At 37.0% G+C, this 15,322-nt stretch overlaps 1 protein-coding gene across 2 annotated transcripts in view; it reads right to left on the bottom strand.

Annotated features, from left to right (window-relative positions):
- Positions 1–14,767, bottom strand: part of LOC306847856 (breast cancer anti-estrogen resistance protein 3 homolog) — a 70,900-nt gene extending 56,133 nt beyond the window's left edge. Inside the window, exons 1-2 of one of the 2 annotated variants that reach the window (XM_079382046.1) lie at positions 14,489–14,767; positions 2,251–2,389 (exon numbers count right to left, since the gene is read on the bottom strand). In XM_079382046.1, the coding sequence (XP_079238172.1) occupies positions 2,251–2,340 (90 nt within the window). In that variant the 5' untranslated portion in view covers positions 2,341–2,389; positions 14,489–14,767. Of the gene's footprint in view, positions 1–2,232; positions 2,390–14,488 lie in introns of both variants that reach the window. The other variant, XM_079382045.1, reaches the window with a different exon arrangement.
- Positions 14,768–15,322: the final 555 nt, after the last annotated feature.

Below are 15,322 nucleotides of genomic sequence, written 5' to 3'. Positions count from 1 at the left end.
TGCATGCCGCATTGCTCTCTTTGTGTGTTTTATCTCATCTGCTCCAGTGGTTTCATCGAATGGATTCTACCCAGAATCTCCTACATCAGCAGCAAGCACTCTTTCCCACTGCCATGTCTCTGTTTTTACAGGCTAGTTTGGGGAAGCAGAGAGAGGGTAGTGGACAGAGCAGCAGACACAAAGAAAGTCAGTGAAAGACATAAGGCCAGAGTGTGGGAGAGAGAGGAGCGAAGAGATGGAAAACGAGGGGATAACATGCTGGTAAGGGCCCATTGTTCATCTGCCTTCAACCCACAGCTAAAACCCACAGCTGAATCCAACAAGCCATGACAAATCCTCTGCACCCTCAAACTCTTTACTTACCATGTGTGTGAGACTTCAAAAACATGTCACTAATCATGCAGCTATTCAGACACCTCACCTTGAGTGGGCAGGTAGATATAAGATATGTGCTACTTTGTTGTTGTTTTGGCAGAAGGTTTGTAGATCTTAAGCCATTGTCCTATGAGATGGGTGATTTGCGTGCATGTGTGTGTGTGCCCACAGACACTCATGAAAGACTCATAATCTAAGCATTACTAGTTGCCCGTATAAAAACTTCCATGGTACAGTGATGATATCAGATGACAAAACTATGGTACTTTGATATGATAATAGTGATGATGGTACTAAATGCAGGTTTGTACACTCAGAATTTAACTGACAATGCTTTTGAAATTCTAATTAAATTCCTGAATTTTAATAAACAGGATGCAGAATTGAAATTTAAAACTGAATTTATGGAAGCTATATAGATGTGTGTGTATTAAGTCAAACATCTTAGTCACTCAAATCAGTTATAAAATGAAGGGAAAACACCTTTCATCACTGGTTAAAGTGGTAATGGATGCTTAATAGCTGTTTTATTGGTGCTGTTCCTCATCCAGGCTTTACCCTGCACTCTATTAGTGAGTTGAAATCACTAAAATACGATTCACCGTTAATGTGCATTGCACAGAGTAATCAGTGTGCCTATAATGGACATGTACTGTATGAGTCAACACTGCCGTTGTTTCTGATCCATTGTTCATTTCTTTCTTGGAAGTTGAGTGTCTTTTTTTCTAGTATTTCTGTTGAAAAGTGGATAATTGTGTGGAGGACAGTGACTTATACATCTTGTTATTTGTGGAGCATACAATGAATTATTTCAGAGCAAATGGACTTCTTTATAGGGCACTGAAAAAGAGCCACCTGGGGCTCATGTTGTGTGTGACAGTTGGTGATCGACATTTTTCCATTACATACAACTATGTTTTGTTGTGCAAATGCATTAATGTAGGGGATCCTGCTCCTGAAGGGACACCTCCTGCAGAGTTCAACTGCAACCTGCTTCATCACAGCTAATTGGAAGTTTTTAGTAATCCTGAGGATCTTGATCAGCTGGTTCAGGTGTGTTTAATTATGGATGGAGGTAAAATCTGCAGGAAGGTGGCTCTCAAGGAAATACATTGGACAACCCTGTACTAATGTAAATGGGATGCCCAAAAATTAATTATTATACTATGTTGGACATAAACCTTTAAAAAAAAAGTTTCACTCTCCTTCTGAGCATTTAAAAAATTACACCAGGAAGTGAAGATAAACAGTGAAATACAGTATGTGTGCAATGGCCTTTAAATGTAAGGCCTGACGCTGTTTAAAACCATGTAATCAAGCAGTTCTGTCAAATATTTTTTTTGTAAATGTAGAGTGAAGTTTAAAATTTAGGATTATTTGTGTGGTTAGTATTTTGTTGGCAGTAGCTTTAGTAGTGAAGTTTAGCGCTATAGTCGGAGTCAAGCATGCATACTGGCATCTGTAAGCTACGGAAATACTTTCAGAATCTCTATTTTACTGCTGTTCCTGGACGCACTTGCATTCCATGTGAAATGTGCTGTCAAGAGTGCATGGCTGAAAATACAGATGTCAGACCAGCTGGTCTAAATTCAGTCAGATGCTTTGGATGGAATCTCAGAGAGCTTTCCCGAGTTCAACCACAGAGTTTAGATTTCACTTTTCTATAATGTTTGCTGCTTTTCAAAGCTCACTTTGACTGACAGCTCTATAAGTTGTTTATGATTATAATAAAGACAAGCTCACAGGCAGTCATGCAATTTGAAATGACTTGTGTTTGAATAATTGCATGGTACAGTGTGCGGTATGCAGCTCTGCGTGCATGTGTGTATAAGCATGTTCATGTGGGTCTAAACTCACAGTGTGTGCTGACTTTACCTCCACTCCATCATATTCTTCATCGAATAGCGTGCTGTACTGAGGTAGCCCCAGCTGACTTAGCCATTTCGAGATGGACATGTGCTTCATGATGGAAACTTTTCCAAACGTCACCTCAAAAATCCCTCAGTATGGAAGGCTGGAAGAAAAGCAAAGCATTATTTGTATTAATATTGTGATTTTATTGTGAATACTGTTTCAACTAGACCGGTGATACATTTTGGGTCATGTCCCACTGGTCCAAACCACATCAGGTTCTTTCCTTACATAGCATGATGAGTTATCTGACACATGACATTTGAGTCATTATTGAGCCTTGCCTTCAGACACAAATAAAACAAATTGTACAGAATCATCTGCACATCATCTTCATCAATCATCTTCTGTCTGCACATCATTCTATTCTCAGTGAACCCTGATGGTCCGCAAAAAGAAAGTACATGGTACTAAAGGTGAGCAATGCAGTCCTAAGAAATCTAATAAGCAGTTTGAACGGTTTCGTTATGATTAAGAAGTGATTCACAAGGCATTTTTTGTGCATGAGAGTGTGCAGGTGTGATGGGTGGAGCACATGTGCATAAATGCATATGTGCAGTTTGGATGTGTGCTTGCATGACTCTGGATATCCTCCCTCTTACTGTGAAACCGCACTATGGATTTATGGTGTTGGCGTAGGCTTTAACTATATGAACCAGCTCCCCTTAGTTTAATAGCTTATTTATGATAAGGCAGCATTTCTACTCCTTTTCTCCTTCAAAAACTCTTAAGTATGATTGGTCACATCACCAGACGTTTCTCTTCTAAAAGACATTATCTGTGAGGGCGGTTATGCACAGATCAGAAAGACGTATGTCTTCTTTTTAAAGACATTAATTCTAACACAAACAAATGACCAACAAAATGCAGAGGAATTGAATTATTAAATAAATTGGATGAGGCAGCAGAGTGTTTTTTCAAATCTTGGCATGATATGTCTAATCATTTAAAAGATCACCCAGAGAGGAGGCCATTAAAGTTATTAGTATGTGAGTGTGTGTGTATGAGAGAGAGAGAGAGAGAGAGACAGAAAGTGTGTATAGACTGTATGGGCTCCAGGTAGAGAGCAGAAGATCCTGTCACCTTGCCTGCAGAGAAGTGCTTTGTCAAGGGTTACTCCTGCCAACAAACGAATCCACTTCACAAATCATACCAACTAATCATACCCTAAACATCATCTCCTTCTCTGTTTAGTGCCTCATCATGACAGAGACATATATTCAGACAAGCAATATGCCTGCATATAATATTGCTCCTACACAACAGTTCAATAAACAAAAACTAAATAAAGAGTAACTTGTATATAAACACACTATTTCCAGTTAGTTTGTCAAAAATTGTTTCAAAGTTAACAGCTCCATGTCTCTGAGCAATTCCTTTGTTCCTGAATGACCTAGTGTGTTTGAATGAATTGCCTCAGTGAATGATTCATTGACTCAATCACTTATTTTATTTCTGGATGAATTAGTGTGTTTCAATGAAAGAGTTGAAGAAATTATTCAGTGACTCACACTTGTCACCCCCTACTGTCATATCAATGTAACTTGTAGCAAGTTCCAATGTTGTACTGCACCTGTTGTTTGCACAGTTTTAGTCATTATTACTCATACTTAAGTATGAGCAATAAAAATAGCAATGTTTTCTTTAGAAAGCAGCATTACCCTTGTGAAAAAGAAGTGCACTTAAGTATACTTTTATAAAGAACACATAAGTGCAAATTAAATGTTATTTTCAACACTTAAATACATTGTTATTGTAATTAACGTCAAATGTATCACATTTTAAAGTGATATTAAGTGCAATAAGTTGAACTTTTGAGTGATGTTTTTAAACAACTTAAGTGGGACTTTTTAGTACATCTTTATGTGTACTTTCATAATTGTTTCTAGTGTCTTTAAAATATGGTTAAAGTGTACTACTAATGTACTAACAAGCAATTAATGTTAACTAAAATATACTTTGATGTCAGTTAACAATACACTTAAGCATGAATTAAATGTAATATTTTCGACCACCTAAATGCATGTTATTTGAAATTGATTGTAAATATATTACAGTTTAAAACTGCATTAAATGCAATTAGTTTAAATTTGGAGGGATATTTTTGAACCACTTAAGTGAGACTTTAGTATATTTTATATGTACTTTGAAATATGGTAAATATGTACTTCTCAATAAGCAATTAATATGAACTAAAATATACGTAAATGTCATTTCATTGTACTTCAATGTCATATATCTCTGGCAATGAAGTTGAAATTTAATATAGGCTATTTAAAATATTATTTAAAAAATATATTTCTTAATTACCTAGTTACAATCAACACAAACACAAAATGAAAACCCATTACATTTACTGACAAAAATCTCTAAAACAAATACACAAAAATACTTTTTGCTTATGCACAAGAAAAACCCAACACTATAAACAGCTGCAACACTTTAACTCACTTAATAGAAAGAGTCGGGGGAACAATGCAAAATCCCTTACATACAAAAGTACCTAATCTCGCCATCATAGAAAATATCATTCTGTAATATGTATAAGCCCATTTCCTCATTGGGACCTAAAAATGTCCACAAGGTCAAAATTTACTGGTATTACTATATCCTTGTGGAGTCATTTGGTCTCCATAATGTATAGGATTACTAACACAAACACTTAATCCAAAAAAAAAAAAAATTCAAGAAAAATATCATTCGTACAAAAAATGAGACCTTTGCACTTGCACTGACTGATCTTTAAAAATATTTGTGCCTTTGTTTTGTCTCAAGATGCACACCAGTAATATTATTTCTAAGGCATGTTAATGAAAATGACTTAAATGTCCTATAATTGAACTATGGCCTAATCTTGGCTTAGTCTAAACCCTGTCTGTGAAACCAGGCCATAAATTCTCAAACCTTTACTAGCTACTTTACTTTACCAACATTAAACCGGACCGAACATTTTCTACTAAAATCTTACTCCAGCATTAGTGAATGCAAGTTTGACTAAATAAATAAAGTTCCAAATGAACTTTCTGGGAAGTGCTGTTTGTCAGTGTCCCAGAATCTCTTCATCGGCAGTAAACTTCAAATGTCATGAAGCTGCACACCATCTCTCCACAGTCTCTGTGAATGGAAATGTTCCAAAGAGGCAGGAAAGACAGAAAAAATTCCTTAAAGAAAGAAGAACAATTGTTATAAAACATATCCAGTCATTATAAATGGTTCAGTTGAGTGAAAGCAAGAGACACAGTTGCAGTCCAAAGTTTATAAACACCTTGCAGTACCTGCAAAATGTTAATAATTTAAGCAGTAAGAGGGTAGAGGGGTAGAATCATTAAAAAAAAAAAAAATTTTTAAAATCGCAATTTCTGCTCTGATGAAGCAGTTTATTCTGCAAGGTGTATGTCAACTTTTCACCACATCTGCATCACCTAAGAGGTGAATTACCTCAATCATCAGGGCAACATCGTAGTAGAATGCTGAGAGATCTTCCTTCAGATTTCCTACAATCACCAGATTTCCTGATCACACCATCTTCACTGACACTGGGCTTTAAAAATAGATAACATTTTTACAAACATTTTTATTCCTACTTTACGGGGAATAAAACATAACTTTATCAACTACCCAAATATCGATAAATATCCCAAAATCTATGAAAATGAAGAAAGGTACCTTAATTTTTTCCCCTCATCTTGCCTTGAAAGCTTCTCTTGCACATCTTCATGAAGAATGTTACTGTATTTACCACGACTGACACAGCAAAGCTGCAGCCCGCTTCCTTTGGTTTGTTACCTGTGAAATATATGATGATTAGAGGGGATCTGTAAATGCACAGGTGGGAATATATTACTTGCAATTGGAAAAGATTCAAAGCATTTAAAATCCATAGGGATAGTGAGTTAATATAGCACTTTTAGTTTGTCATGTGTGATCAGGGTGAGCTGACTTCAATGTCATCACGTGTTTCCACACTGTATCTCCAGTAACAAATCTGTACTGACCCTGCAAAATGAAGAACTCCAGATAAGTACAAAAATATTGCATATTACAAACACAACCAGTAATGGAACATCTCGCTCTTCAAATGCAAAAACAAAACAAAATAACAACATTATTTCTAGAGGTGGCTGTTATATTGAATATTACTGGTGGTTATAATATCGATTATAGATCGGATCTTTGAATTTAGTTTAGTAGCGTTGAATTGAATTTTAAGTCGTTAAGTTAAAAATACAATATTGTATATTCAGCAGTCAAATTTCTTGGTCCACGCACACGATTCCCCTCCTGAGTCCATACGGCAAGAACTGAAAGCCGCAGGAATGGCAAGACTAAATTAAGAATAAAGAAAGCTTATACCAAGATATACTTACTTGATTCTTTATCTGCAGTACAGAAAGTCTCATCTGTAATCATCCAAACGTGCCTCTCCTCTGTTGTCGTTTGATCAGCTAAACATCAGAATTATTACAGAAACATCATGACGTAGTATTTTTGGCGCATGCGCATAAAACAAAAGAGATACTTTGTGTGGTTACATGTTATTTCAGGTTTTTCATTTCTGTTCAAGTTCAAATTGTCCTAATTCAGTTAGACCAAAGACTATTGTTAGACTCATTCATGACTCATTCTCCTAACTAAAATCAGTCATTTTTTACAGTGCAGTGTAGCCTAGTCTAATTAAAATCCAATTTATTTGAATGCAAATGAATTTTGTTTAGATCTGTTATAATGTTGCTTGCAATTTATGCAATTGAATGAATGAATGAATGAATGAATGATGCATTTATATAGCGCATTTATTGTGTATTGTCGTACACCCAAAGCACTTTACAATCATGTGGGGGTCTCTCCTCAACCACCACCAGTGTGCAGCATCCACTTGGATGATGCGACGGCAGCCACAGTACAACGGCGCCAGTGCGCTCACCACACACCAGCTACAGGTGGAGAGGAGAGAGTGATAGAGCCAATCAAGTGGATGGGGATTACTAGGAGGCCATGATTGATAAGGGCCAGTGGAGGGAATTTGGCCAGGACACCGGGGTTACACCCCTACTCTTTACGAGAAGTGCCATGGGATTTTTAGTGACCACAGAGAGTCAGGACCTCGGTTTAACGTCTCATCCGAAAGACGGTGCTTTTTACAATATAGTGTCCCCGTCACTATACTGGGGTGTTAGGACCCACACAGACCACAGGGTGAGCACCCCCTGCTGGCCTCACTAACACCTCTTCCAACAGCAACCTAGTTTTCCCAGGAGGTCTCCCATCCAGGTACTGACCAGGCTCAACCCTGCTTAGACACAATTAAATGTGTTTAAGTGAGAACAACATAATGATATTGAAAGTATTCTGTACACAGATGTAAAGTACAGTACTACAACATACAAATACAGCACTCTCATAAATGATACTGTTTGTCAAATATTATGTCGAAAATTAAACTTCAAAGAGTTCATAGCGCAAGAGCTGGTGATGAAAATTTCAACAATAAGTTTTATTGGAGTATACTGTATAAGAATGTGTATTTAAGTTTAGAAGAAAAATACATTTCAAGTGCATTAATGCACATAGACTAAATACATTTAAAATACATTAACAATGTAATTTTGAAGAACACACTTAAGTTGAAATGTGCTTTAGTATATTGATAAATAAATCAAAATGAGTGTGCTTATTTAAAACACAATAAAATCATAATTATGTAAAATGCATGTTTAAGTAATACTTAATTTGACATTATTATAAAGTGCATTTTTAAAAAGTGCACTTAAGTATGTTAAGACATATTGTCATTAAAGTGTACTCTCTTTAAGTACACTTAAGTGGCCTTTAATTTAGATTACATTATATTATCTGCAAGTGCACTTTTTAAAAAATATACTTTTAATAATTGAAGTACACAAAAAGTACACTTTTACTGCAACTAAGCACACTTCTTTTTCACAAGGGTTTTGCAAATGCAGACATGCACCAGTTAGGAAGATCCTGGTGTCCCTGTTTTCCCAGCAATCAACTTTCATCCACTCTCACACAATGGGCAATAAAAGCAGCTGTGGAAGTGGTGGAACATGGCTCATAAAACATTGCTGGGGCAATACAGCAAAAAAAAAAAAAAAGTTGCAGTTAATCCAATATAGCTCTCAGGCCCAGCTGTGCTTGCAGTCGGCAGCCTATCCCCAGGGTAAAGCAATCAGAGGAGAAGCTTGTACAATTGCAGGGAGGTTTATTCCTGTCATGAATGTCAATGCCCCTGTGGCCACATGGAGAGATGTATTATGGGTCTTACACCTTAGAGGACAGGTTGTTTGGCTGCCAAAAGAAGACTGACTATCTTTGGAGCACTTAAACCAAACAAATGCCTTTATCTTTAGTCAAGTGATAGTTGATTCGGTTTATATGATATTCAAACCATTAGCTTCACATTTTCAATTATATTCAATCCATTAGGTCCAATACACAGCTTGCGGTTTAGTTTCAAGCCATTAAATCCATTCCATTTGCCATTTGTACAATTAATAAATTAACTGAACAAACTAAGAGTAGCTTTTAGTCTTTTTACTGAATTTATTTATTGCACTATTAAGTGAAAGAATTGTACGCAAAATGTGTTAATGTGACCCAAGTGGATTTAAAATGACATAAACACGATGATCATCAAACACAATGACATAGAGCACGATGATCTTGTAGTAATTCTTCCACATTAACATACAAATAACTTAATTATTTATATACTACATTATTTTTGCCTCATGCAATGAAGTTGAAGGTGGATGCCCTTTCTGAATCATGATGATGATGATGATGAAGCACAGTTATTTGGCTGATATATTTAGTCAATAGACTCATGCATCTGCATGATCCAATCTTCTTAAAAGCCATGTTTTAGATACATCCTGACATGGCTTAATCGCATTTAGGGTTTAGTATACACACACACTCACATATCAATGTCATATATGCCTGTGAAGCTTTACCATCGATAGAGTGAAGAACAAGACCATGTTCATCATATTCAACATATTCTTCCTGCACTCCTTTAAAATTCAATCTATAATCTGTTCTTTTACTACATCCTTCTGACTGCAATCCTATGCATTGTAGCATTCACCGTAGCTGTGGTGTCTATATACTGTACATACTGTGTCCAAAAAAGTTCTGATGGTTAGAAAAGCATGCAACAGGAACTAATTACTGCACTGTGGGCTGGAGACACGTGAACTCACACACTGTGTTACTTTGAACATCCTGTTTGGGAAACAGAAGCCCCCTTCCTGTTTCCTCTGTTGTGGTTGCAGAAACAAGAGGCTGCCTCGCTCCTTGGCACTCCAATTACTTTGACTTATTTTTAATTTACTATTAAAGGGGTCATATGATGAAATTTCAAGTTTTCCTTTCTCTTTGGAGTATTACAAGATGTTCGTGCACAGATGAGATCCCTAAAGTTGCAAAGACTAAAGTCTCAAACCCAAAGAAATATTCTTTATAAAAGTTGAGACTCGTCCACGCCCTCCTAAAACGGCTCATTCAAGCACGACCCCACATGTCTACTTCACTGTGTGGAGATATTTGCGTAATGCCGCCCAAATGTTCACGCAAAGAAAGGCGGCGTGGTTTCAGTAACTGCAGTAGTGTTGATGCAGCCATGTCAGGGAGACACTGAGTGTTTCTATGCGAAAGCAAAAGCACTTTATTTGGCCTTTCCGAAAGTAGATGCATTTAGGAATCATTGGTTAAGATTTGTTTACAACACAACAGCACAACCCAAGTGTTCAAATTTGTGCATCGCATTTTATGGATGACAGTTTCGTGAACCTAGTAGAGTGCAAGGCTGGCTGTGCACGAAGGCTATTTCTTTAAAAAAAAAAAGGGTCAATTCTGACTTTGCTATGACAATCTGGCACTTCTGAATCAGCGACTGTATGTATGTTTTGTTATTAGTTCAAGTATTTGCTACTGACTGTTCAAATGCGGAGTTTTACGCGTAACGTGTCGTGTGTGTGTGTGTGTGTGAGGGGAACAGGGTCACATCACAGCGGAGTGTACAGCCCGTCAGAAATCATCTTAACCGCAGCTTGTGTACTACAAATACATACGAGCATCATCACAGTGTCTGTCACGCGACTCTGCTCCCCTTTCGAGCTTGAACTGATAAACTTACTTGAAAGCTGAAGCTCGCGATTATTGTAAGAGGCGTTACATTTCCGACAGGTGCTTGTGGTGTTCGGCCAATCACAATGCACTGGGTCAGTTGGCCAATCAGAGCAGACTGCACTTGTTGGAAGGAGGGGCTTTGCGTTTGAGAGAGGCGGGGCATAGAGGAACTACAATAATGTACAGTATTTGAAAAAGAATGTGTTTTTTGAACATTAAAGCATGTCAGCATATTCTGTTACACCAAATACATAAAATAATTATCTTTAAAATAGCTTCATATGACCCTTTAAATTACTTCTATTTTCTTCTTTTATGTTTGCTATTTTTAAACTTTCTTCTTGATTGATTACTTTGTTTTTAATGGCTCTGTTTTAGACAAAAATAGAAGTTTGGGTAAAAAAAAAGGATTTTTATCTGGTGTTTATATATTTATAGAGATATAATCTGCTATATGCACATATATTCTGCTACATACAATGGCCACAAAAGGGACACACTATTTTTGCATAGACTTGCAACTTTTAATCAACTGGTCCCATTTTACTTTAATTCACACAGGTATATTAGCAGAATAACCATCACTATGGATATGTTCCACTAACATCTGAGAACCAGAAAATATACAAATATAGACTATACTCATCCGTAAATCTTGTTTTATTGCTTGCCCCACATTACTTTTTGTGAAATGTTTTGTTTGAAAATCATTCTTGAACATAAATGCCACATGATTCGATAGTTCAATTCAATGACATTCATACATTTTTAGCAGTGCTTTTTCAAATTCAAATACTGTTTTGGTTCATAATACATGTAATTTCTTTAATTTGTAACATTTTCCAAAATCTAAATCTTACACTTGCAGCTGGTAGGCATGTAGAATCCCAACAAACATGTCACAGAGAAGAGCTAAAAAGTGTATAAAGTGAACTGAGCTATTTTTAATCTTCATATCACTGATTAAGAATGTCATTCCGTTACGAGATGACAAGATGTGACTGGACGTTAGCATTGGACTGTCAGATTTCAAGATAAGAAAGGAGAGTGAACCCAGATTCAATGACATCATTGTTGTGAGTTAAGAATTCCAGAACGACACGTGGGAGATCTTGCAAGTCAAGAGCACACGCAGCACTGATTTATGATGATGTTGCATGTGCACGTGTGTGTGTGTGGTGGCCAGCAGGATTGAGATACATATGACATACATATGTGACCTGCTTGACATGAATAAGTGGTGGGTGTAAAGTATATACAGTATGGGTGTGTATATGTGAGATGATATATATGCTGTGTCAGATCAAGACTAGAACACCCTCTAAGAAAAAGATGCAGGCATTTTGTGAATGTGTTGCCAAATTTTGACTCCATTTAAACAACTCCATTTTGTCCCTGTTAAAACAGTCAAGCATAGCTGACTGGTAAACTGTGTGTGTGAGGGCCATTGATCAAGAACCTCTTGCTAGTTAAGCTAAAGCCTAATGGGGCTTCCAGCATCCCTTGCTGGATACCATCATCCAAAACACTACACACGCTGGTCTTTTCCACAGGGTTGAGATACGCTACGACACTTTAGCAATCAGTCAAGATAGTGTGGCCATTTTGTCAGTTCACGTGAAGTGTGTGAGCAGATGTTTTGTACAAAATGGTTCTGTCCTGGTAGTTCTCTCTATCTCGTGTTAACGTCAGTTGGGAGTTGTAGAGGAGGCAGGCACCACTTTCTCCCCATCCACCCCTTCTAATCTCTGCTTTTACCACGAGGCAAACAACTCACCTAAAATACATCTAAAGAATTTTAATGCAATAAAAAACACATCTTTTAAACATCAGGTGCAGGCGGTCATGATCAAATGATGCTTGTACTTAAATTAATGCAGGATGAATTTACACAGGGTTTAAATTAAATATTGTGTCAATATATTATGATAGCAAATATTCCAATAATTGCAATGTATTCATGAAAAGTCTCTTATCTCTTCTTAGTTTTGATGATCTAATGATTCTTTCCACAGATTCAAATACAAAGTTACATTGCATATGACAATTACCCTACTTGTTTTCATTGCCCCTGTGTTCCCCAACATGCTCTGTTTCAAAGTTCTGCCTGAGGAGGAGGATGGTCTACCCTGAATCACAGCATACCGGCCGTGCCTGAAGTCCTGAGCTCACGCCACCAGTTAGACTAATAACATTCCCTGGCAATGCTTGACTCATCCTCACAGACAATCAGCCAGATACTTTTGCCATTACAGTTGTTTGGGATACAGTAAACAGTGACTAGAAGCCTCCTTCTTCAAGGTGTTGTGAGAAATTTTGTTCATATCAGTCTATGAGTGTAATGCTTTTTACTATCCCTTTGATTTTTAACATTTAAAATTGTGGTGTAGTGTAAACTCTCCTTGATAGTAACTCGGTTCAGCTTTATGAAATGCAAAATGGGCAGTTTCTATGCACACCACTTTTCTTGGAGTTACTTTAAGATACTTGTTTGTGTAGATTTATGTGTATTTATTATATATTGCAGAGATTAGAAACAAGAGTGTAACTTGAGAAATGCGCACTAGGTCAGAGGTCAAGTGGAACATTCTAACTCCAGAGTTCATTCAAAGTTCTGTCTCCTCAAACAGGCTTTCTGAGGACAATTGTGGGAAACTCATAAAACCAGCAAACACGTTGTGCCCGCAGATCATTAAAACCGCTGTGGTATTGATTTGTTTCCTCAAATTTAAACAGCACAGAACCATCAATATCTTAAATTTAATTTAAAGCATGAAAAATGCATAAGAAGTCCAGTCATTGTGTTTCAAGGTCACTCAGTTTTAATAGTTTTAATGCATTTTAATGTTCTATCGATCAACCCTTTTAATCGAATATTATAAAGCTAGTTATTTATTGTGCTCTTTAATGTACTTTAGCATGGATGTACACATTAGTGAGAGCACACAGAGCATAAGTAAAAAGTAAACTCTTTTTTTCATTTGACATACACAAACAGTCAGTACAACCTCTATTTAGTTGCACCCACCTGGCTTCCCTGTGGTCAAGAGTTCAGCATCCCACAAGCCACTGCATGTTTAGAGCATGCTGGGTTCTAGCCTCTTTTAAAGCATGGATTAAAGCATAGCTTTTGCAGACAGTCTATTGCTAGACTGTCTGCAAAAACTAAGATGCCAGATGCACCGCATGCCTTCAGTGGCGTTTATCAGGATGTGAGCAACCACATAAGAAAGCTCTCAGCATGCCACAGTTGTGGTGTGGTGGGGTTGGGAGCTGAACAATATAATGGCTCTTCAACTCTTTCTCTTTCTGTCCTCCACTTACTTCTAGGGCAGGAGTCATACTGAAGCCAAATAACTTGGACTTTAGGTTCCAAAAGAGTTGCATATATTTTAATTTCTTTAATGGAAGTTTGTTGAAGCAACGTGCCATAAATGCAATTTGGGTCTAATGTCAAAACTCTGACAGAGGGCAAGCACTGATCCAACAAACTTTTAAGAGAATCTCTTAATTGATAGAAGGACCCTGAGGATAGATGATTTAGTTTCAAAACACATCCTAACTGAACCTGTGAGGCTTTTAGTCAGTTCAGGAGACACAAGGTTAGGAGTGTTTTTTCCTAAGTCAAGAACCCTGTGGTATCAATTCTGCATATATTAAGTGTTAGGTTATTTATTATTTACTAGAATCTATTCCAATAGTTGCAGCTTTATTAGTAGGCTACTTCATTAAAGTACATATTATGACTAGTCATTGCATTTGACAAGTAGCCTACTTGTTTTCATTGGGACTAGCTATACTATACCACAGTTGTGACTAAATGAATAACTATGTCAAAGTCTAAGTAACATAAAAAGATATTTTAATAGATGAAAGAAAACGTTAAAGTGGCTTGCCATAACTTTGCATTTAAAAACGTAAAGTTTTTCATAATGGCTAAACGGCTTTACCAATTGTTATAGCCTACACATCAAATATTTCAGTCATGTGTATTATGTTAAACAAGAAAAAATCATCCAAGCACCAAATATTAAAATTCAAAACTCACCTTGAAGGTCGCGCAAGCGTTTTTCCTTCAGTAACTGATGTTCTTCAGTCCAAATGAACCAACTCCTGTTAAAGAGCAGACGCTCACAAGTCAAACACGCATTCTGCATGAATTGTCCCTGCTGTTACAGCGTTTCCCAGTGAAGAAAGCTAAATGATGCTGACTGGTGACAAATCCCGCAAGGATGCGATTACTTCGCGCCTGAACGCGCTTTCACTGGAATGCGCGCTGCGTCTACAGGTCTACACTGCACGCGCGCGGCGTCTTATTGTTGTGAATGATTTCATGCGGTTGTTTGAGCCCTAAATAGTTCCCTTGTTTGAGGTCTCTGATACATTATGTAACATAAGTATATTAAAGATGACACCTGTAAGCAATTATTCAGCAGAGAAGTCGAAAAACAGATTTGTGTTGGTGAGTCGCAACACAGGTATCTTAAATGGCTGATGTTTGTAGTAGACGTAGTTAAAATCTCCTCAAATGTACCAACTAAACAAACCTCAGATGATAAGTTTAAGGACCAGCAGCACTTAAAATATTAGACTGCTGTTTAATTGGCTCTCCGCCAAAACTAATTCAGCTCTGAATATTGTTCTGCAGAAGATGTGACTTTAGGCTGTCATTCCTCCTCCTTTATCATAAAGCTTCTTGCCAGAAATGTCTGATTCACAGAGATACATTAATATTTAAAGTCACAGCTGGAGTGTTGGGCTGGTGACTGATTCAGATTACATTTTAAAGATGAATAGTATTGCTTTACAGTTGCATTTATGATGGAAAGGCTAATAGTAAATCATGAAAAGATGACCCTGCAATCCCCAGTAAACCCATCTT

This window comes from Barbus barbus, assembly GCF_936440315.1.
Source record: "Barbus barbus genome assembly, chromosome: 28".
Lineage (NCBI taxonomy): Eukaryota > Metazoa > Chordata > Actinopteri > Cypriniformes > Cyprinidae > Barbus > Barbus barbus.
Note: the sequence above shows the minus strand (reverse complement) of the source record. Positions and strands in the feature narration are given on the sequence as shown.